Source organism: Oncorhynchus tshawytscha, linkage group LG30, assembly GCF_018296145.1.
Source record: "Oncorhynchus tshawytscha isolate Ot180627B linkage group LG30, Otsh_v2.0, whole genome shotgun sequence".
In the NCBI taxonomy this organism is placed as follows: domain Eukaryota; kingdom Metazoa; phylum Chordata; class Actinopteri; order Salmoniformes; family Salmonidae; genus Oncorhynchus; species Oncorhynchus tshawytscha.
The window spans coordinates 39,419,920-39,444,422 of NC_056458.1; the positions used below are offsets into that span (position 1 = coordinate 39,419,920).

Consider the following 24,503-nt stretch of genomic DNA (forward strand, 5'->3'; position numbering starts at 1 on the left):
TGCTGAAAGGGAATATATTATTCAAAATAACCTTAGCACATCAAATACGTTAATATGAAAGTAGAATTGCCTTGAGGTCATATGTGAAAGCATACTCTATGTATGTCAAAGGGTAGGCCTAAGCGTTCATGCTAGTAATTGTAAAAACTCTGGCTTACAGTCCATCTCTCATATTCTCACTGACAGAGCCCACTAACAAGACATAGATATCCCAGGGAGGCAAGAGATGAGGGTGATGGTGAGAGGACAAACTCTTTTCATCTTGTAAAGATCTCAGCTGCCAGAATCGGTTGAGTGGGAAGAGTGCCTTAGGTGGAAGTCTACTGGCACAACTCAACGAGAACAAAGAAAATGGATGCTGTGAATACCTTGTGAAGAACATGTTGAGATCTCGAAGTCAACTTCTCGTGCCCTCTAGTCAGTGTTGTGAAGATAACTTAATGACTGGAAATTAACTTGAAAAACAGAGCTGCATCGTACAGTAGAAAATATTGCAAATAGTTCTCTGCAAATGTGTAGCCTCCTGCAAAAACTGTCTGATGTGTGTTTTAAATATTTACTGCCTTAATATCCAGATTTATTAACATAAATGTCCATTTCTTCTCTTGCAGTGTTCATTATCACCAGCATTAAACATAACTCAGGGAAGTCCTTCAAATGACAAATGGAAATCATATAACCCTGGAAAGGTGTGGAATGGATCTAGTTATAGGCCCCAGCTGCCAAACCACCATTAAACATGAGCACTAATTCTTTTAGAGGCCAAATACTGGTAGGCATAAAGAAGGTTGTCCAATCAAAAACGCATATTTTGGCCAATGGGTAAAATAATATGTTAATTGTGTAGATAATCCTCTAAGAAAACCGATGGTCCAAACGTCATGTCTCATAATCGGTCTTAAAAGTGATTGGGGTTTTTACTCTTGCATGATGGCAAAAATTAGGGTGACTGAAGTAAGCAAGTTGTACAGCATCACGTCAGCTAGGCTGGATGCTGTACGAGAATAAAGGCTTTTTGACTCACTTTCCCATTGAACTCATCTTCCTTCTTGAATCCACAGGACATAAAACAATAAAAAGGTACGATAGATTTTGAGACATGACATTTTAGTATACACTTCATATTAATGAGAATTTCCTGTTCCTTTTAGAAGGCTTCTCACAAAAACAAGGGTATCTGTCACGCCCTGAAATTAGAGAGCCGTTTTATTTCTCTATTTGGTTAGGTAGGTCAGGGTGTGATTTGGGTGGCATTCTATGTTTTCTATTTCTTTGTTTTTGGCCGCGTGTGGTTCCCAATCAGAAGCAGCTGTCTATCGTTGTCTCTGATTCGGAAACATACTTAGGCAGCCTTTTTCCCACCTATGTTGTGGGTAATTATTTATTTTCTGTGTGTGTTTGTGTGCGCCACGGTCGCGTCACGGTCGGTTTCTGTTTACCTGTTTTTTTGGTGAAAGTTTTACTTTATTAAAAGATGTGGAATTACATGCACACTGCTCTTTGGCTCATCTATGACAGGGAGTTTGAAGACAGTGAATGTGACAGTATCTCTGTGAAATTTTAATGGAGCACTGTGCATACAGCAAGCCTTTTATTTTCAAAGCCTTTTACATTCAATTCAGCTCATGTCATGCTAATTTAGCTTTTTGCGACATGCGGAAATAATTTTGAACACCTCACGTGAAATCCTCAAACGTTGCTGCGAAAAAGCGGCACCGTTCTGTCAACAGAGCCCGGTGCTTACTAACGGATGTATTAGGTCACGAAATCTGACATTTTGGATATGCTTATGAACAATTCAGAACATGAATAATCCTATTTGTCTTGGAAAATATATTTTATAACATAAGGTAGTGAAATTTCATCACCAAAGCTGGTTTTCACCCACACTGAGCAGAGTAGGTGGACACCCTACATAAAGATCTATACGTGTATAGATTAAAATCTTCAGTCCATCTGGGGTGACCTGTCATTTCAACTAGTTTCTTGTTATGAGGTCATTTTTCAACCAGTTTTGCCCGCTGAGATGTTAAGCACACTAGTCTGCTGACTCTGATCACATAAACAAACTCACATTTTCCACAGTCTGTGTATGTGTTTGTACACACTCCTATTTGTAAGCCAAATGTCTGACCTACTGTGATGTTCTTTTAGAAAACACAATGCACTCTGAACGCATATTTAATTGGCTTTTAGGGTTGTGAATACTTGGCCGCCTTAGTTTACCCAGACTGAGTAGAATACTTTGAGAAATGTATTCAAACGGGAACTTTGGAGACTTGTCAAACATTTATGCAAGGTCTTGTGTGACCCAAGGGGGACAGGGCACCTTAAAAGCAAATGACTCTCTGTCTCTGTATACTGGGGGGCTTAAAGGGGAACACTCTGCCCTGTTGCAACTGGTTCAGAAACCTTGGGAGAGCTCTAGTTTGTGAAATTCAGACTCAAATACTGAATATATTGCATGTTTAAATTAACATTTGGTTGTTTTCAAAATTAGTTATTTAGTGCCAACACAGGGGACTTTTTATATTTGTACAAGGGGCCTGCCAGAGATTGCGCCAATACCATTTCCATCAGCAACAGGAGCATGATTCTACACTCTGTAAGTAAGACAGAATGGTTACTTTTCTTATAACTAGGGACCAGAGTTGTTCTTGATCAGGTTGGTGGTCAGGAGAAACCTCTGGCCGGAACAAAGTCAATCATCCACAGAGGGCAGGGCAGTCTTTAACATACTGGAACTGGTCTGAGTCCTACACTGTAATACCAGACATGAGTGAATAGATAAGGTCAGTGTATTCATCAGGCAGAAGCAGGAACAGAAGGAGTTGATAGATGGTGAGTTATAGGGAGTCACTCTCTCTGGATGTGGTCTTGCGTGAGAAGGTGGATGCCCACAGTGGGTGCTGCCAGCCAGCCACGGATCTGCACGGCACCATGGGTAATCGTCTAAGCACACCTGACGACACTGATACATCCCGGCCAGCGGAGAGGCTCAACTTGGAGCCCAATCCTCTGTGGTACAGCGGAGAGATAATCACCGCCTCCTTCACACTTGTCCCTCTATATCACCCACCATCGTCCCTAGACTGCAGCCGAGCTGAGGCAAGGTCGATGCATCCTTCAGCTCTGCTCCACCACAGGAGTGAGCACAGGGTACAACACCCTCTATCTCTAGACACAGTCTGGAGATCTGGGCCAAGAATCACAGTCTGGAGAGCTGGGCCAAGAATCTACTATAAGTTAGTATCTTGGTCAACCACTAGTTGATTTCAAGTACCAGTAACTGGGCCATCTGGGTGCGCTTGGGCCTTTTCTTCATATTTCCCATTAATCAGAATGACGGGTGTTCTCTCATACCCTATTTCAGGTAGCTACATAGTTGGCGTTAGCGAGCAGGTCATTATTAGCTAATTTGCCACAAATTAAATATGTATTACCATTGAATTATGTGGTGTTCTTGCGCACATTCAGGGGGCACACTTATAGTCGTGTTCTTTAGAATAGCACATTTTAGTGAACACATTGTTCCTCATCACCGTCCTTCTCTACCAGAGAGATAACAGGCAACTTATTTGAGATCATGAAAGCAGACCAAAGAATGGTTGATTGATGCTCTCACAGTGGTAACAAAGCGAAAATACTTTTGCATGAGTAAGCGGCTGTCAAACCTACATCATCACATGATGAAGGGTTTCAAGTGTAACATTTACATGCCGCAGAACGTCCCTTTATGGTACTTGTGATGAGAAAACATCTCATTTCAATACACTGAACACCTACTGTACTCTATTGTACCTATGTCCCCACTGGACTACACAGTGAGAGGGATTGGGGTTCTGTGAAATAGATCATCAGACAGTGGAGTGTCCCATCAGATAATCTCCCACCAGGGAAACAGAAAACTAGGCCTGCAGATTCCGCATCTGATGTCACTTCGCCTGTCAATTGCCTTTGTTTATTTCTCTCAGATAATGTAGCACTGATCTACAGCACTAGAGAAAAGGTTCCAGATATCAATCACAACTCGATACCTTGACCTATCATTAGTCTGATATAAGCACCCTCCTGCCAAAATAGATATGTTAAACAGAAGCGTACAGAAGGGAGTATGGCAGTGATTTGAGGCCACACAGACTGGGGTTGTATTTCTGTGTTTTATTTGTTTAATGTTTTATTGAACCATTATTGAACTAGGCAAGTCAGTTAGGAACAAATTCTTATTACCAATGGCGGCCTACCAAAAAGCAAAAGGCCTCCTGCGGGGACGGGGGCTGGGATTTAAAATAAAAAAATAAAAAAAATATAAATATAAGACACACATCACGACAAGAGAGACCTAAGACAACAACATAGCAAGGCAGCAACACATGAAAACACAGCATGGTAGCAACATAACATGGTAGCAGCACAAAACATGGTACAAACATTATTAGGCACAGACAACAGCACAACGGGCAAGAAGGTAGAGACAACAATACATGAAAGCAGCCTCAACTGTCATTAAGAGTGTCCATGATTGAGTCTTTGAATAAAGAGATTGAGATAAAACTGTCCAATTTGAGTATTTGTTGAAGCTCTTCCAGTCGCTAGCAGCAGCAAACTGAAAAGAGGAGCGACCCAGGGATGTGTGTGCCTTGGGGACCTTTAACAGAATGTGACTGGCAGAACGGGTGTTGTATGTGGAGGATGAGGGCTGCAGTAGATATCTCAGATAGGGGGGAGTGAGGCCTAAGAGGGTTTTATAAATAAGCATCAACAGTGGGTCTTGCGACGGGTATACAGAGATGACCAGTTTACAGAGTGTTACTCTTATATCTCCACAAGGGGCTAAGTAAAAGCAGAAAGGGGATGTACAGTACACCGAAGCTCTGTTTCTGTAGGTGCAGTAGAAGGTAAAGTCCCAGTGCAGTCAAAAACATGATTTCCTGTGTTTTATATATACTGTATTTCCAACAGGATGGAATAATACTATGAAATTGTGAAAATTATGATAATGCTGTTTCAGCCTGTTTTGGTGGGATGGAGTATTTTTGGTAGGATGGAGTTTAAATGAGATAATAGACCAATAACCAAGAGCGTTCCAAACCTCTCTGACAATAACAATTTCCCCCTCCCCACTCAGACCACTCCCAGACAGTCCCAGCTAAAAATTATTGCTTAAGAAATTGCTTTTTGCTAAGAAGCTATTTTTGTTACTTTTTTGCAATTTTAATTGAAAACAATCACTGCAAGGTACTTACTTAATTCATACCAAGAGATATTGAGATAAAAACAGCTACATTGGACCTGTAACAGGCCAAACTCTCGCATAACACAGAGAGTCTTGTCACAAAGCCAGTTAATATCAATGAAGAAATGAAAATATATATATATTGCTCGCTGTTTCAAATGACACACTCCAGACGTTTTGCACCCAGGAGTGTGCATGTTCCTTAAAGCCTCCAAGGTTGAGATGGATGTTCTCTTTCCGCCTGCGGTCACCCTGTCTTTGTCAGCAGTAATTTCCCTTTGATGCATCTTTTGAAGGTTTCTGACTTCCAAGTGTTTAACCAAGGAGCAAATTGCCGGTTACTTGCCAGAAACTTTCTGATCTCTGTGTCAAGATGGATTCAATGGGGTAGAACTTAAGCAAGCGCCTTTGGCACAGTCTACAGAGGAATGTGTACACATACAGTACAGTGGTAGGCCAGTGGTAGGCCAGTGGTAGGCCAGTGGTAGGCCAGTGGTGTGGTAGGCCAGTGGTAGGCCAGTGGTGTGCGTGTGTGTGCGCGTGTGTGCGTGCGTGAATGTTTTGTGTGTCTCTGTGAATATTTGTTTTAAGTATTCATTTTAAGTATCATTTTCACGTTTCCAACATAACCCTCGGTTGCTTGGTTACTGACTTGCTTATGGTAGTCCATCGTATTCGATGATGACTTCCACTTCTGAGTTAACGATGAATCCTTTGGTGACTGTAGAGTCCAATCATAGCCCTGTGCAGCTGGCTTGTAAGGGTCTGATTAAGGGCTCCCGGTGCATTCACTCCTGCCCCATTATCAGACACCCCAACTCGGACTTTAGTCCGGTTTCCGGATGATGGCTAGTTGATGGCTTCACCGAGGTCAGAAGTGGATAACCGTACAAAATAAGTTATTTAAAGTGCCGCTGAGGGTGCGCAATCCCCAACAGCACTACTTCACTGCAGGAAGGTGAAATTCCAGTGGCAAGGACGACCAGTATCTTCCACAGCTGAAGGAGGCTGCCGGAACACCAGTCTGTCGGCGTCTGCCTACCGCGCGTCGCCAGCACGCTGCTTTTTTCTCAGGGTGTGCTCCCCTAGCCTTTGTCGTACCAGACTAGCACACAAGGCAGCGGGATGGTGGTTGATGGCTACTAGGACATGTCCACACAGATGCATCTCTGGGGCCAACTGCTGCTCCGAGATCCCCTGCCAGTTAGCCTGGAGTTTCAAGACAACCAGTTAACATGTGGCGCCGCGAGGAGGCCCGACAGGAGTCTTGCTCATTAAGAGGCTTTGTACCAACAAGGGCAGACTTGTGCATGAAGCTGCTCCCCAATTCACCACAAGGGCTAGCCGGCGGCAGCGAGCTGTAAGCAAGAGTACCCAAGCAACTGGTAAGCGGGCATACAACTAACCTCTACCTAGGCACTACTGCACTAGACACGTCACATGCACCCTGCGGTTGCTGGCTGGTTACTGACTACAAGCGGTGCCAACTGAGCCCCATATGGCTGTCCACCTACTGTGACCTCAAATGCCAGATGGCGCCATGGGACACTGGCACAGGCTCAGTGTACTCTGTGTACAGTGTGGGATCTCACTAGGATCCAGAAACCCACTGGAGCTTCAGAAGTTTGAGGTCAGAGCAGAGGCCTCAAGGAGGAAGAGGGACCAGGGCCGTAGGGGAAGGAAAGAGAGAACAAACAAACAGATTCCACACGTCCCATCAGCTCACTTCTACTGCTGTCTGTTCTAGTTTCACACACAGGTATCAGCACGTCTCCCCTGGACATATTTTCACACCATATTGAGGTCATTGTGTGTGGTCACTTTGGGTTTCCTACTGCTGGTCTGTTCTGATGACTGTTTGTGACATGGGTTAATGTTATTTCTCATGGATAGACAACACAAACCTGTCCAATGCTAAAACGTCATTCCCCATTCTATGAGAGCAAATACATCATTATTACAGATGTACAATCTTAATTTGAGCCAAAATCCTCCAGCAATAGGACATGTGAATTATTATGTGGAATATAATTAATGAAAATTTTTGTAGTCTGAAATTTCAAATTTCAAACTTCTGACACCTTTTTAAAAATCAAATACACTACAAATTTTTACATTTGCTGCTATGCAGGAAAGTGATCCTGCAACAGGACAGTCAAATTAAGATCCTACACCTGTAACATCTGTAACATACATTCTGAATTCAAATCAAATCAAATGTTATTTCTCAAACGGGCCAAATACAACAGGTTCACCTTACAGGGAAATGCTTACTTACAAGCTCTTAACCAACGATGCAGTTTTAAGAAAAATACCCCCCAAAAATGAAGAAATAAAAGTAACAAATAATTAAAGAGCAGCAGTAAATAACAAAAGCGAGGCTATATACAGGGGGTACTGGTACAGAGTCAATGTGATGGGGGCACCGGTTAGTCGAGGTAATTGAGGTAATATGTACATGTAGGTTGAGTTATTCAAGTGGCTATGAATAGAAAATAACAGAGAGTAGCAGCAGCATAAAATAGGGGGGGGGGCAATGCAAATAGTCTGGGTAGCCATTTGATTAGATGTTTACGAGTCATATGGATTGGGGATAGAAGCTGGATTGGGGATTGGGGATAGAAGCTGCTTAGAAGCCTGTTGGACCTAGACTTCGCACCGCTTGCCGCATGAGTGCTATAGGTCGGTAGTCATTTAGGCAGGTTACCTTAGTGTTCTTGGGCACAGGGACTATGGTGGTCTGCTTGAAACATGTTGGTATTACAGACAGGGAGAGGTTGAAAATGTCAGTGAAGACACTTGCCAGTTGGTCAGCGCATGCTTGGAGTACATGTCCTAGTAATCCGTCTGGCCCTGCGGCCTTGTGAATGTGGCCCTGTTTAAAAGTCTTACTCACATTGGCTGCAGAGAGCGTGATGTCCGGAACAGCTGATGCTCTCATGCATGTTTCAGTGTTACTTGCCTCGAAGCAAGTATAGAAGTAATTTATCTCGACTGGTTTGCTCGTGTCACTGGGCAGCCCTTCTTTGGACACTGTGCAAGTGTGGCCTCCAACTGCTCTTAAAGGCAAGTAAAACTAAATGCATGCTCTTCAACCGATCGCTGGCCGCACCTGCCCACCCGTCCAGCATCACTACTCTGGACGGTTTTGACCTAGAATATGTGGACAACTACAAATACCTAGGTGTCTGGTTAGACTCTAAACTCTCCTTCCAGACCCACATTAAGCATCTCCAATCCAAAATTAAATCTAGAATTGGCTTCCTATTTTGCAACAAAGCAACCTTCACTCATGCTGCCAAACACACCCTCATAAAACTGACTATCCAACCGTTCCTCGACTTCGGCGATGTCATTTATAAAATAGCCTCCAACACTCTACTCAGCAAATTGGATGCAGACTATCATAGTGCCATCTGTTTTGTCACCAAAGCCCCATATACTACCCACCACTGCGACTTGTATGCACTCGTTGGCTGGCCCTCGCTTCATATTCGTTGCCAAACCCACTGGCTCCAGGTCATCTACAAGACTTTGCTATGTAAAACCCCACCTTATCTCAGTTCACTGGTCACCATAGCAACACCCACCCCCAGCAGGTATATTTCACTGGTCATCCCCAAAGCCAATTCTTTCTTTGGCCGCCTTTCCTTCCAGTTCTCTGCTGCCAATGACTGGAACAAACTGCAAAAATCACTGAAGCTGGAGATGTATATCTCCCTCTCTAAATTTAAGCATCAGCTGTCAGAGCAGCTTACTGTACCTGTAAATAGCTGTACCTGTACCCAGCCCATCTGTAAATAGCACACCCAACTACCTCATCCTCATATTGTTATTTTTTACTCTTTTGTACCCCAGTATCTCTACTTGCACATCATCATCTGCACATCTATCACTCCAGTGTTAATGCTAAATTGTAATTATTTCGCCTCTATGGCCTATTTATTGCCTTACCTGTCACACCCTGACCATAGTTTGCTTTGTATGTTCTATGTTTTGTTTGGTCAGGGTGTGATCTGAGTGGGCATTCTATGTTGGATGTCTTGTTTGTCTGTTTCTGTGTTTGGGCCTGATATGGTTCTCAATCAGAGGCAGGTGTTAGTCATTGTCTCTGATTGGGAGCCATATTTAGGTAGCCTGTTTTGTGTTGGGTTTTGTGGGTGATTGTTCCTGTCTTTGTGTTTGTTAGGGCTGTTTTTGTTTTTTCCACATGTCTTGTTTTGTATATTGTTCATTTATCATCTTCATTAAAGATGTATCACAATAACCACGCTGCGTTTTGGTCCGCCTCTCCTTCAACAGAAGAATCCCGTGACATTACCTCCCTAATCTTACAACATTTGCGCACACTGTGCATAGATTTTTCTATTGTGTTATTGACTGTACGTTTGTTTATCGCATGTGTAACTCTGTGTTGTTGTTTTTGTCTCACTGCTTTGCTTTATCTTGGCCAGGTCGCAGTTGTAAATGAGAACTTGTTCTTAACTGGTCTACCTGGTTAAGTAAAGGTGAAATAAAGTTTCAATAAATAAAACATCCCGGAACATATTCCAGTCTGTGCAAAACAGTCCTGTAGCTTAGCATCTGCTTCATATGACCACTTATTTATTGACTGAGTCACTGGTGCTTCCTGCTTAAATATTTGCTTGTAAGCAGGAATCAGTAGAATAGAATTATGGTCAAATGTTCCAAATGAAGGGCGAGGGAGAGCTTTGTAAGCGTCTCTGTGAGTGGAGTGAAGGTGGTCTAGAGTTGTTTTCCCTCTGGTTGCATATTTAACATGCTGGTAGAAATGAGGTAAAACGGATTTAAGTTTCCCTGTACTAGTCCCCGGCCACTAGAAGCACCGCCTCTAGATGAGCGTTTTCCTGATTGCTTATGGCTCATTGAGTGCGGTCTTAGTGCCAGCATCAGTTTGTGGTGATAAATAGACAGCTACGAAGAATATAGATGAAAACTCTAACATTTTCACTGTGCATTCTGTCATCTTCTAAGGAGCAAGAGAGACTTCTATTTTACCGCAAGTCACCCCCGGTGCAGGGCACATGCAGTGCTAGCAGTACTATCAATTCTCCATATTTTCTCTCTATACTTCTTTTGTTTTTCTTGGACTAGTGTGCTTTGTGCTCCTCTGCAGTAACTCAGACAACAGCTACTTAAACAAAGAGCAATCATGTTCAAAACCACAGACTGTACTGTAGCCGATCGAAGCTTGTACAAACTTACAGAAAGGCACCTTCCTTAACTTCACGAATTCTGTTGTTTTCTCTTTTCAATGACTTTCGTTTGAAAAGTCAATGAGCATCTTTATTGTTGAGTTGGAGCTATATACATTCCTTTGAAGGAGTGAATTTCAATTTTCAATATCAATCCAGGCTGCAAGTTATATCGGTAGCAAAACAACTGTCTCTGAATGTCAACAAAAGGTGCCTGATGAAAACACACTGGAGCACAAAAGCCTGTGGTGTTCTCTTTGTAAACACTCTGCAGGCCAATTGGCAGCTCAATAGAGAATAAATTAGTTTGGCCAATTTGAAAATGTAGAATATTTGTGCACAGTGGCTGCATCAGCGATCAGGAAACACTAGACTTACTGAATCCAATTAAGATTCCAATTAAAGAGGCAGTGAGCAGTTGAAACAATGACAAAGCATGCTCCCCACCCCTGTTTTGGTAAAAAAAAGCTGAGGGATGGGGCTGGGCTGTCTCGGCTGGAGACAGCCTAGCCCTACCGAGTTAGGCTGTCTCAAGCCGAACGCATACGCAGACTTGAAACCCAGAGTTGTCTGTATTGCGGTGTGGTCAGTCATTTTGTGTCTACCTGTCCCTTCAAGGGACCTAGCTCATTCGTTGGAGTGATGGGTCTTAAAGATAATTGTTCTTTTCCCCTTACTCGCCCCCCTCTCCATGCCACCCCGATGGCCAGCCACCATACATGGTGAGAAGCCTCCTGAGGGTTCGACCACGGGGCAAGGGTTTCCAGTACCTGGTTGACTGGGAGGGTTATGGCCCGGAGGAGAGGTGCTGGGTTCCCGCTAAAGACATTTTGGACCCAGCCCTCATCGCGACTTTCACCACCGGCACCCAAGTCAACCAGGTATCCACCCAGGTGGAATGCCAGGTGGCGTCCCTAGAGGGGGGGGGGGGTACTGTCATGCCCTGATCTGTTTCACCTGTCCTTGTGCTTGTCTCCACCCCTCCAGGTGTCGCCCATCTTCCCCACTTATCCTCTGGGTTTTTATACCTGTGTTTTCTGTCTGTCTGTGCTAGTTCGTCAAGCTTACAAATGTTTGTCCTGTCCGCTCCTGTCTTTCCCCAGCCTCTCTTTTCTCGTCCTCCTGGTTTTTGACCCTTGCCTGTGCTGACCCTGTACCGGCCCGCCTGACCACTCTGCCTGAGCCTGCCTGCCGTCCTGTGTCTTTGCTCCACCTCTGGATTACTGAACTCTGCCTGTCAATGACCCTGAGCCTAACTGTCGTCCTGTACCTTTGCTCCTACTCTGGATTATCAACCCCTGCCTGCCTTGACCTGTCGTTTGCCTGCCCCTGTTTCAATAAACATTTTTACTTCACACAGTCTGTACTTGAGTCTTAACTTGATAACTGATAGCTTTAATAGTAGTGCTGCATGTAATCAGGATGTAAGATAGGTTATAGGATAGTAGAGGACAAGGTTTGCAGTTCCCTCTTGTCTGATAGGACAAGGACCTCGACAGGCTAATAACTTGAAGCTATCTAGCCTCAGCAATAATGTGGCTTCTATGGTCGACGCATGTAATAATCAATTAATCACTCCATGAAACAATCGTCTAATTGCTCTTTGTTGCAGAGGAATTACATAATGTGGCGTGTCGAACGCTAAGCCAACAACACATAGTGATCATAGTGCGGGGGTTGGGAGTACGTATAGATGTGTGTTGTGTGTGTTTGTGTGTGTGTAGGGCAGGGCAGGGGGAAGATGGAAGCTAGAGATACAGCGGACCACCCAACAATCTGACATCCACATCCAACCTGACCAATCCTCAAACAGGCTTTTCAGTTGACAGATGCTATTGTCTAGAGAATCCTGTCATTTGTTAAGATGAATCTGGGGAAAATTCAAGGATATGGACCATACACTCTCATACGGTTGGCTAGTTAGACGGATGACTATGAACGATGACTAAGTCAACCAGCTCACTAGGTTGCCTTCATTGGTTAGAGTTAGGGATAAGCCATATCCATAAATTAATTTCAGATATATGCATAATTCTCCTAAGTAATGCCAAGTCATTTAAAAAAAGATGTACTATGAAACATTACAAACATTACCTCAGGCTATAGAGCACGGTTCCATCTGGATGGAGTCGAATCATTCTGTTTTTCACTGTGACACCATGGACAAAAGACTTCTTGTCATTTAGGAAGTAGGTGTCTGGTACCCACAGCTGATCCGCTACTCGGTTATCCAGGGTGAGATTGAGGGGAATCTCCGAGTAGGATAACCGCTTGTCTCGCCAAGCTTGCTGGAAATACATAGTCAATGTATAGTCCTGGGGGTGAGAGAGAGAGAGAGAGAGAGAGAGAAAGAGAGAGAGACAGAGACAGAGACAGAGAGAGAGAGAGAGAGAGAGACAGAGAGAGAGAGAGAGAGAGAGAGACAGAGAGAGAGAGAGAGAGAGAGAGAGAGAGACAGAGACAGAGAGAGAGACAGAGAGAGAGAGAGAGAGAGAGAGAGAGACAGAGAGAGAGAGAGAGAGACAGAGAGAGAGAGAGAGAGAGAGAGAGAGAGAGAGAATATTATATTATATTATATACATATAGATTACTGGGGCCCAGGGATCAGGATGTTGGCCCCTTGTGTTCAAAGATCGTCCCACTACCTATCAGATCACTTTCAATATTAGATGATGTTAACTTGAAAGCAGAGGGATCATGTCAGGTAAAGGGTGACTAAGTGGTTCAGGGAGGAGAAAGAGGGAGGAGTGAGAGGGAGAGAGAGAGGAGAGGGGAAAGAGAGAGGAAGAAGAGAGTGGGAGGAGAGAGTGTGTATGAACCAGGGGAGAATCATTCAAGTTAACTCGACATGAGTTGTGTCTTTTGTGGCCTGTGACCATGACTCTTTGACAGAAGTCTAGACCTCTCTGTGACCCTTAAAACATTTATTTTAGCAATAAATTAATATTGGTTTTCAATGTTGTCTGCAACGGCATAATACTACTGCAAACCTGCATAACAAATTCCACCATGCCCAAATAAAAAAAGCATGTTTTGATTTCAGTAGCAAGAGCCTAAAGTTTCAGACCATCCCTTGGCATTATACATTCTCATAAAATGTTGTCAAATAGATGGCTTTGCCTAAAAGCTGTCAGCACTGCATTGTAAAACAAGGTTTAAGCAAAAAATGTGTGTAAACACATTATATATACAAAAGTATGTGGACACCCCTTCAAATTCGTAGATTCGGCTATTTCAGGCACACCCGTTGCTGACTGGTGTATAAAATGGAGCACACAGCCATTCAATCTCCATAGACAAACTTTGGCAGTAGAATGACCTTAATGAAGAGCTCAGTAACTTTCAACGCAGCACCGTCATTGTATGGCACCTTTCCAACAAGTCAGTTCGTCAAATTTCTGCCCTGCTAGAGCTGCCCCAGTCAACTGTAACAGCCGAGTGCTGAAGTGTGTAGCGCGTAAAAAATGGTATGTCCTCGGTTGCAACATTCACTACCGAGTTTCATACGGCCTCTAGAAGCAACGTCAGCACTATGGTATGTGTATTGTACATCTGTGTACTGTAGATATATAGCATCATCAACAAGTTTAATAGAAAAACAAGCTAAAGAATATGACCCCACATCATATATACTGACTACTTCAGGTTTTTAACATCCTCAGTAACTTAGCCTGGTCCTGACTCCTCATAAGCAAGTTTATTGACTTATGAGTTAATGCAAATGATTAACAATATTCTCCATTAAAACAACATTTGACAAAATTAGAGCTGAAGAGCCCTTTGCATTTCAGCTGAATAATCATGTGGGGTTAGTCAATGAGCATTGCAAAATTGTCAGAGTGAATTTGGAACAAACCAACACCCTGCTCCTGTCACGCTAACAATAAGAAGCACAGCAATCCATCCATCCATGAAAAATAAACTTGGGGAGACTTGCTGTCTCGGGGCACTTTTGTCACGACTGGCTCATCTTCTCCCAACACATGATCTCAGGCCGATCATTCATTTTCCATATGCCTGTTGGTTGCGAATATGATGACATCTCTATATCTACTGGGCTAAACGGACTGACAGGGAAGGGGGGCTTGAAAGCAAAGATTGTGCCAGTGAGCTATCGTCACGTGACTCACGCCCAGCATTTCACTCCATTTCTCCCCACATTAACTCAGTGTTTTGCTGCAAAGTTTGTTCCTAACATGTTTGCTGCCATAACTATGTTATCGCTGGTCCTGTAAAACATTGTGTATTGTAACATTGAAAGAACAAATGAGTCTGGTTATCATTATCATAGTTTTTTTAATGTTTGTCATTCCTTTTCTGGTTAATGTTTTCATTGTTTATCGTAAATCCCCTATTTATATTGAGTTACGTGTTCATTGTTGGTCATTGTTATGTCAATTGAGCAATAGTATTGCATTCGAGGTGTGTTAACACTGTCTATTAAAAGTACTAAAACGGGGCCAAACTAACCAGTCAGCCTGGTCCTATATTAACAAGGGGCCAAACTAACCAATCAGCCTGGTCCTATATTAACAAGGGGCCAAACTAACCAGTCAGCCTGGTCCTATATTAACAAGGGGCCAAACTAACCAGTCAGCCTGGTCCTATATTAACAAGGGGCCAAACTAACCAGTCAGCCTGGTCCTATATTAACACGGGGCCAAACTAACCAGTCAGCCTGGTCCTATATTAACAAGGGGCCAAACTAACCAGTCAGCCTGGTCATGGGCCAAAGGTAAGTAAGGGCACAGGAAATGGAGACACTTGTGTGTCTGCTAATGGCTGGTGGCGGTTGAGGATAACATACAGTACTGTACTAAACAGGCCACTGCACGTGCAGCCTCCCAACACTTGAGATAAATGACAGTTGATCAGACATTATGTAGTATGTGAAGACTCCATGGCAGCAAAGCCCAGCACATGTCGTTAGGCACGCGAGTGAACGCAGCGAGCGATATTAAATTTCCCTCTCCACTCATCAATACACACTAGCATCTAATCAAATCAAATCAAATGTTATTTGTCACATGCGCAGAATACAACAGTGAAATGCTTACTTACAAGCTTTTAACCAACAATGCAGTTTTAAGAAAGATAAGTGTTAATAAAAAATTACAAATAACAAAAAAATTAAAGAGCAGCAGTAGAATAACAGTAGCAAGGCTATATACAGGGGGTACCGGTACAGAGTCAATGTGGGGGGCAAAGGTCAGTCAAGGTACTTGAGGTAATATGTACGTAGGTAGAGTTAAAGTGACTATGCATAGATAATAAACAGAGAGTAGCAGCAGCATAGAAGAGGGGGTGTGGGGGGACAATGCAAATGGTCCAGGTAGCCATTTGATTAGCAGTTCAGGAGTCTTATGGCTTGGGGATTGAAGCTGTTAAGCTGTTAAGAAGGCATTTGCACGCGTACCGTGCGGTAGCAGAGAGAACAGTCTATGACTAGCGTGGCTGGAGTTTTTGCCAATTCCTCTGATACTGCCTGGAATAGAGGTTCTGGATGGTAGAAAGCTTGGCCCCAGTGATGTACTGGGCCGTACGCACTACCCTCTGTAGTGCCTTGCGGTCGGAGGCCGAGCTGTTGCCATACCAGGCAGTGATGCAACCAGTTCTTGATGGTGCAGCTGTAGCACTTTTTGAGGATCTGAGAACGCATGCCAAATCTTTTCAGTCTCCTGAGGGGGAATAGGCTTTGTCGTGACCTCTTCACGACTGTCTTGGTGTGTTTGGACCATGATAGTTTGTTGGTGATGTGGACACCAAGGAACTTGAAGCTCTCAACCTGGTCCACTACAGCCCTATTGATGAGAATGGGGACGTGCTCAGTCCTCCTTTTCCTGTAGTCCACAATCATCTCCTTTGTCTTGATCACGTTGAGGGAGAGGTTGTTGTCCTGGCACCACACAGCCAGGTCTCTGACCTCCTCCCTTTAGGCTGTCTCATCATTGTCTGTGATCAGGTCTACCACTGTTGTGTCATCGGCAAACTTAATGATGGTGTTTGAGTCGTGCTCTTTGCTATGATCTATTAAATATCAGGCATGGGGTTCTTCTCTCTTTCTGATGAGAAAGTCTCTTGAAGTATGAACTCTCACTTTTGGATTTGACTAGACTGATCTATCATGTACTGGTCCATGTACTCTACAGACAACACATCTCAGTGAGATATTGTGAGACGGGCTATGTATAGGCTCTAGTGTCTGCACTGTACCACAGTACCATGTTCAGTGTTGCAATATTAGAAAAATAACTTGTTACCACATTATTAGTACTTTCTGTGAAGACCCTGCAATAGAAGTGATAGAAAATGGAATGAACAGGCATTGTGTGTTTGTGTGTGAAGCAGGTTGGATTACACCAGCAGTATTCACATCATTATGACATCTTCTGCAATATGATGGAGGCTGGTGTGAGCTATTAGATACTCACTGTAGGCATTTCCTGCAATACACTGCATCTCTACACCCTACTTCACCCAGCTGTCAAAACTTTGGACAGACCCCACATTTGAATAAAGAGTGTATTATGGCTGTGTCTTGTTAGGCTGAGGGATAAAGAGTCCCCCTTGTCATCCCATTGCTGTTATTGTATGGAAACAGTGTTACCTGAGAGGGGAGGCTTGCTTGGCATGATGAACCTGATGATATCTCTCTAGAGGAGAGGAGTGTTTTAGCCTCCATCTCTCTGGAGGAGAGGAGTGTTCTAGCCTCCATCTCTCTGGAGGAGAGGAGTGTTATAGCCTCCATCTTTCTGGAGGATAGGAGTGTTCTAGCCTCCATCTCTCTGGAGGAGAGGAGTGTTCTAGCCTCCATCTCTCTGGAGGAGAGGAGTGTTATAGCCTCCATCTCTCTGGAGGAGAGGAGTGTTATAGCCTCCATCTTTCTGGAGGAGAGGAGTGTTCTAGCCTCCATCTCTCTGGTAGAGAGGAGTGTTATAGCCTCCATCTTTCTGGAGGAGAGGAGTGTTCTAGCCTCCATCTCTCTGGTAGAGAGGAGTGTTCTAGCCTCCATCTTTCTGGAGGAGAGGAGTGTTATAGCCTCCATCTCTCTGAAGGAGAGGAGTGTTATAGCCTCCATCTCTCTGGAGGAGAGGAGTGTTCTAGCCTCCATCTTTCTGGAGGAGAGGAGTGTTATAGCCTCCATCTTTGTGGAGGAGAGGAGTGTTATAGCCTCCATCTCTCTGGAGGAGAGGAGTGTTCTAGCCTCCATCTCTCTGGAGGAGAGGAGTGTTATAGCCTCCATCTCTCTGGGGGAGTGTTATAGGCTCCATCTCTCTGGAAGTGTCACGCCCTGGTCTAAGTATTTTGTGTTTTTCTTCATGTATTGGGTCAGGCCAGGGTGTGGCATGGGGTTTTTGTATTGTGGTGTGTTTTGTCGTGGGGTTTTGGTGTGTATGTATTGGGATTGTAGCTAGTGGGGTTATCTAGCAAAGTCTATGGCTGTCTGGAGTGGTTCTCAATCAGAGGCAGGTGTTTATCGTTGTCTCTGATTGGGAACCATATTTAGGCAGCCATATTCTTTGAGTTTGTCGTGGGTGATTGTCCTTAGTGTCGTTGTTCCTATCTCTTTATTTATTTACACAAGTATAGGCTGTTTCGGTTTTCGTTACGTTCTTTGTTTTGTAGTGTTTTGTGTTTAGTGTGTTTCACGTCGTTCATTAAACATGGATCGCAATCTACATGCTGCATTTTGGTCCGACTATCCTTCACACCTAGAAAACCGTAACAGAATCACCCACCACCAACGGACCAAGCAGCGTGTCAACAGGCAGGAGCAGCCCAAAGAGGAGATGCGCTATAAGGATTTCTGGACATGGGAGGAAATCCTAAACAGAGAAGGACCCTGGGCTCAGCCTGGAGAATATCGCCGCCCCAAAGAAGAACTGGAGCCGGCGAAAGCGGAGAGGCGCCGCTATGAGGAGGCAGCACGGCGACTCGGAAGGAAGCCTGAGAGTCAGCCCCAAAAATGTCTTGGGGGGGGGCTCAGGGAGAGTGTGGCAGAGTCAGGAGTCAGACCTGAGCCAACTCTCCCTGTTTATCGTGAGGAGCCAAGGAGGAGACCAGAACCAGAGCCGGTGTTGGAGGAGAGCGAAACAGAGACTGTGAAGGAGTTAATGGGGAAATTGGAGGAGAGAGAAATGAGGGAGTTGCTGTGTTGGTGCTTTTTGCATGGAATTCGCCCGACGGAACGTGTCGGGATTTGATGGCACCTGGGTTAGCGCTCCATACTCGTCCTGAGGTGCGTGTTAGTCGGCTGGTGAAGTTGGTGCCAGCCTCACGCACCAGGCCTCCTGTGCACATCCCTAGCCTTGCACGTCCTGTGCCAGCACTGCTCTCAAGATCTCCAGTACGCCTTCACGGTCTAGCCCATCCTGTGCCACCTCCACACTCCAGCCCTCCGGTAGCAGCTCCCCGCACCAGGCTTCCTGTGCGTGTTCTCGGTTCAGTACCACCAGTACCAGCACCACGCGTCAGGCCTACAGTGCGCCTCGCCTCTTCAGCGCTGCCGGAGCCTTTCTCCTCTCCTGCACTGCCGGAGTCTCCCGTCTGTTCAGCGCTGCCGGAGCCTTTCTCCTCTACAGCGCTGCTGGAGTCTCCCGCCTGTTCAGCGCAGCCAGAGCCTTCCTCCTCTACAGCGCTGCTGGAGTCTCCCGCCTGTTCAGCGCAGCCAGAGCCTCTCTCCTCTCCTGCGCTGCCACAGTCTCCCGCCTGTTCAGCGCAGCCAGAGCTGCCAGCCTGCATGGAGCAGCCAGAGCTGCCAGCCTGCATGGAGAAGCCAGAGCTGCCAGCCGGCATGGAGCAGCCAGAGCTGTCAGTCTGCATAGAGCAGCCAGAGCTGTCAGTCTGTATAGAGCAGCCAGAGATGTCAGTCTGCATGGAGCAGCCAGAGCTGCCAGTCTGCATGGAGCAGCCAGAGCTGCCAGCCTGCATGGAGCAGCCAGAGTTGTCAGTCTGCAAGGAGCTGCCAGTCTGCAAGGAGCTGCCAGTCTGCACGGAGCTGTCAGTCTGCAAGGAGCTGTCAGTCTGCAAGGAGCTGTCAGTCTGCACGGAGCTGTCAGTCTGCACGGAGCTGTCAGTCTGCAAGGAGCTGTCAGTGTGCAAGGAGCTGTCAGTCTGCACGGAGCTGTCAGTCTGCAAGGAGCTGTCAGTCTGCAAGGAGCTGTCAGTCTGCAAGGAGCTGTCAGTCTGTAAGGAGCTGCCAGTCTGCAAGGAGCTGCCAGTCTGCACGGAGCCGCCAGAGCTGTCAGCCTACATGGAGCAGCCAGAGCCGCCAGTCAGCGTGGAGCAGCCAGAGCCGCCAGTCAGCATGGAGCAGCCAGATCTTTCAGTCTGCCAGGATCCGCCAGTCGGCCAGACTCTTCCAGATCTGCCAGTCAGCCAGACTCTTCCAGATCTGCCAGTCAGCCAGACTCTTCAAGATCTGCCAGTCAGCCAGACTCTTCCAGATCTGCCAGTCAGCCAGACTCTTCCAGATCTGCCAGTCAGCCAGACTCTTCAAGATCTGCCAGTCAGCCAGACTCTTCCAGATCTGCCAGTCAGCCAGACACTTTCAGATCTGCCAGTCAGCCAGACTCTTCCAGATCTGCCAGTCAACCAGACTCTTCCAGATCCGCCAGGATCTGCCAGTCGGCCAGGATCTGCCAGTCGGCCAGGATCTGCCAGTCGGCCAGGATCCGCCAGTCGGCCAGGATCCGCCAGTCGGCCAGGATCCGCCAGATCCGCCAGTCAGCCAGATCCGCCAGTCAGCCAGGATCTGCCAGTCAGCCAGGATCTGCTGAAACCACCAGCCAGCCAGGATCTGGTAGATCTACCTACCTGCCTGAGCTTCCTCTCACTCCTGAGCTTCCTCTCACTCCTGAGCTTTCTCTCACTCCCGAGCTTCCTCTCACTCCCGAGCTTTCTCTCACTCCTGAGCTTTCTCTCACTCCCGAGCTTTCTCGCGAGCTTTCTCTCACTCCCGAGCTTTCTCTCACTCCCGAGCTTTCTCTCACTCCCGAGCTTCCCCTCAGTCCCGAGCTGTCCTTCAGTCCCGAGCTGTCCTTCAGTCCCGATCTGCTCCTCAGTCCAGTGGGTTTCTGGGTGAGGACTACTAGGCCATGGTCGGCGGCGAGGGTGGACCATCCAGGGACGCGAGGAGAGGGGACTAAGACATTGATTGAGTGGGTTCCACGTCCCGCGCCGGAGCCGCCACCATGGACAGACGCCCACACGGACCCTCCCTATTGTTTTGAGGTGCGTTCGGGAGTCCGCACCTTAGGGGGGGGGGGGTTCTGTCACACCCTGGTCTAAGTATTTTGTGTTTTTCTTCATGTATTGGGTCAGGCCAGGGTGTGGCATGGGGTTTATGTATTGTGGTGTGTTTTGTCTTTGGGTTTTGGTGCGTAAGTATTGGGATTGTAGCTAGTGGGGTTATCTAGGAAAGTCTATGGCTGTCTGGAGTGGTTCTCAATCAGAGGCAGGTGTTTATCGTTGTCTCTGATTGGGAACCATATTTAGGCAGCCATATTCTTTGAGTTTGTCGTGGGTGATTGTCCTTAGTGTCGTTGTTCCTATCTCTTTATTTATTTACACAAGTATAGGCTGTTTCGGTTTTCGTTACGTAATTTGTTTTGTAGTGTTTTGTGTTTAGTCGTGTTTCACGTTGTTCATTAAACATGGATCGCAATCTACATGCTGCATTTTGGTCCGACTATCCTTCACACCTAGAAAACCGTAACAGGAAGAGAGGGGTGTTATAGCCTCCAACTCTCTAGAGGAGAGGAGTGTTATAGACTCTATCTCTCTGGAGGAGAGGAGTGTGATAGACTATCTCTCTGGAGGAGAGGAGTGTTATACCCTCTATCTCTGTGGAGGAGAGGAGTGTTATAGCCTCCATCTCTCTGGAGGAGAGGAGTGTTATAGCCTCCATCTCTCTGGAGGAGAGGAGTGTTCTAGCCTCCATCTTTCTGGAGGAGAGGAGTGTTCTAGCTTCCATCTCTCTGGTAGAGAGGAGTGTTCTAGCCTCCATCTCTCTGGAGGAGAGGAGTGTTCTAGCCTCCATCTCTCTGGAGGAGAGGAGTGTTCTAGCCTCCATCTCTCTGGAGGAGAGGAGTGTTATAGCCTCCATCTCTCTGGGGGAGTGTTATAGCCTCCATCTCTCTGGAAGAGAGGAGTGTTCTAGCCTCCAACTCTCTAGAGGAGAGGAGTGTTATAGACTCTATCTCTCTGGAGGAGAGGAGTGTTATACCCCCCATCCCTCTGGAGGAGTGTTATACCCTCCATGCCTCTGGAGGAGTGTTATAGCCTCCATCCCTCTGGAGGAGAGGAGTGTTATAGCCTCCATCTCTCTGGAGGAGAGGAGTGTTATAGCCTCCATCTTTCTGGAGGAGAAGAGCGTTATACCCTCTATCTCTCTGGAGGAGAGGAGTGTTATACCCCCCATCCCTCTGGAGGAGTGTTATAGTCTCCCCATCCCTCTGGAGGAGTGTTATACCCTCCATCCCTCTAGAGGAGTGTTATAGCCTCCATCCCTCTGGAGGAGTGTTATAGCCTCCATCCCTCTGGAGGAGTGTTATAGCCTCCATCTGTCTAGAGGACTGTTATAGCCTCCATCCCTCTGGAGGAGTGTTATAGCCTCCATCCCTCTGGAGGAGTGTATTAGCCTCCATCTCTCTGGAGGAGAGGAGTGTTATAGCCTCCATCTCTCTGGAGGAGAGGAGTGTTATAGCCTCCATCTCTCTGGAGGAGAGGAGTGTTATAGCCTCCATCTTTCTGGAGTAGAGGAGTGTTATACCCTCTATCTCTCTGGAGGAGAGGAGTGTTATACCCCCCATCCCTCTGGAGGAGTGTTATAGTCTCCCCATCCCTCTGGAGGAGTGTTATACCCTCCATCCCTCTAGAGGAGTGTTATAGCCTCCATCCCTCTGGAGGAGTGTTATAGCCTCCATCCCTCTGGAGGAGTGTTATAGCCTCCATCCCTCTGGAGGAGTGTTATAGTCTCCATCCCTCTGGAGGAGTGTTATAGCCTCCATCCCTCTAGAGGAGTGTTATAGCCTCCATCCCTCTGGAGGAGTGTTATAGCCTCCATCCCTCTGGAGGAGTGTTATAGCCTCCATCCCTCTGGAGGAGTGTTATAGCCTCCATCCCTCTGGAGGAATGTTATAGCCTCCATCTCTCTGGAAGAGAGGAGTGTTATAGCCTCCATCCCTGAAGAGGAGAGGAGTGTTATAGCCCCCATCCCTCTGGAGGAGTGTTATAGCCTCCATCCCTCTGGAGGAATGTTATAGCCTCCATCCTTCTAGAGGAGTGTTATAGCCTCCAATCCTCTAGAGGAGTGTTATAGCCTCCATCTCTCCTGAGGAGACTAGGGTTATAGTCTCCATCTCTCTGGAGGAGTGTTATAGCCTCCATCCCTCAAGAGGAAAGGAGTGTTATAGCCTCCATCCCTCTAGAGGAGAGGAGTGTTATAGCCTCCATCCCTCTAGAGGAGTGTTATAGCCTCCATCCCTCTGGAGGAGTGTTATAGCCTCCATCCCTCTAGAGGAGTGTTATAGCCTCCATCCCTCTGGAGGAGTGTTATAGCCTCCATCCCTCTGGAGGTGTGTTATAGCCTCCATCCCTCTAGAGTGTTATAGCCTCCAATCCTCTAGAGGAGTGTTTTAGCCTCCATCTCTCCTAAGGAGACGAGTGTATTAGCCTCCATCCCTCTGGAGGAGTGTTATAGCCTCCATCCCTCTGGAGGAGTGTTATAGCATCCACCCCTCTGGAGGAGTGTTATAGCCTCCATCCCTCTGGAGGAGTGTTATAGCCTCCATCCCTCTGGAGGAGAGGAGTGTTATAGCCTCCATCTCTCTGGGGAGTGTTATAGCCTCCATCTCTCTGGAAGAGAGGAGTGTTCTAGCCTCCAACTCTCTAGAGGAGAGGAGTGTTATAGACTCTATCTCTCTGGAGGAGAGGAGTGTTATACCCCCATCCCTCTGGAGGAGTGTTATAGCCTCCATCTTTCTGGAGGAGAGGAGCGTTATACCCTCTATCTCTCTGGAGGAGAGGAGTGTTATACCCCCATCCCTCTGGAGGAGTGTTATAGTCTCCCCATCCCTCTGGAGGAGTGTTATACCCTCCATCCCTCTAGAGGAGTGTTATAGCCTCCATCCCTCTGGAGGAGTGTTATAGCCTCCATCCCTCTGGAGGAGTGTTATAGCCTCCATCTGTCTAGAGGACTGTTATAGCCTCCATCCCTCTGGAGGAGTGTTATAGACTCCATCCCTCTGGAGGAGTGTATTAGCCTCCATCTCTCTGGAGGAGAGGAGTGTTATAGCCTCCATCTCTCTGGAGGAGAGGAGTGTTATAGCCTCCATCTCTCTGGAGGAGAGGAGTGTTATAGCCTCCATCTTTCTGGAGTAGAGGAGTGATATACCCTCTATCTCTCTGGAGGAGAGGAGTGTTATACCCCCATCCCTCTGGAGGAGTGTTATAGTCTCCCCATCCCTCTGGAGGAGTGTTATACCCTCCATCCCTCTAGAGGAGTGTTATAGCCTCCATCCCTCTGGAGGAGTGTTATAGCCTCCATCCCTCTGGAGGAGTGTTATAGCCTCCATCCCTCTGGAGGAGTGTTATAGTCTCCATCCCTCTGGAGGTGTGTTATAGCCTCCATCCCTCTAGAGGAGTGTTATAGCCTCCATCCCTCTGGAGGAGTGTTATAGCCTCCATCCCTCTGTAGGAGTGTTATAGCCTCCATCCCTCTGGAGGAGTGTTATAGCCTCCATCCCTCTGGAGGAATGTTATAGCCTCCATCTCTCTGGAAGAGAGGAGTGTTATAGCCTCCATCCCTGAAGAGGAGAGGAGTGTTATAGCCCCCATCCCTCTAGAGGAGTGTTATAGCCTCCATCCCTCTGGAGGAGTGTTATAGCCTCCATCCCTCTAGAGGAGTGTTATAGCCTCCATCCCTCTGGAGGAGTGTTATAGCCTCCATCTCTCCTGAGGAGACTAGGGTTATAGTCTCCATCTCTCTGGAGGAGTGTTATAGCCTCCATCCCTCAAGAGGAAAGGAGTGTTATAGCCTCCATCCCTCT

At 46.4% G+C, this 24,503-nt stretch overlaps 1 protein-coding gene across 1 annotated transcript in view; it reads right to left on the minus strand.

The window, feature by feature from the left end:
* Positions 1-24,503, minus strand: part of LOC112228321 (gamma-aminobutyric acid receptor subunit beta-2) — a 100,355-nt gene that overhangs the window by 40,465 nt on the left and 35,387 nt on the right. Inside the window, exon 4 of the mRNA XM_024393531.1 lies at positions 12,547-12,767. Within this exon, the coding sequence (XP_024249299.1) occupies positions 12,547-12,767 (221 nt within the window). The remainder of the gene's footprint in view (positions 1-12,546; positions 12,768-24,503) is intronic.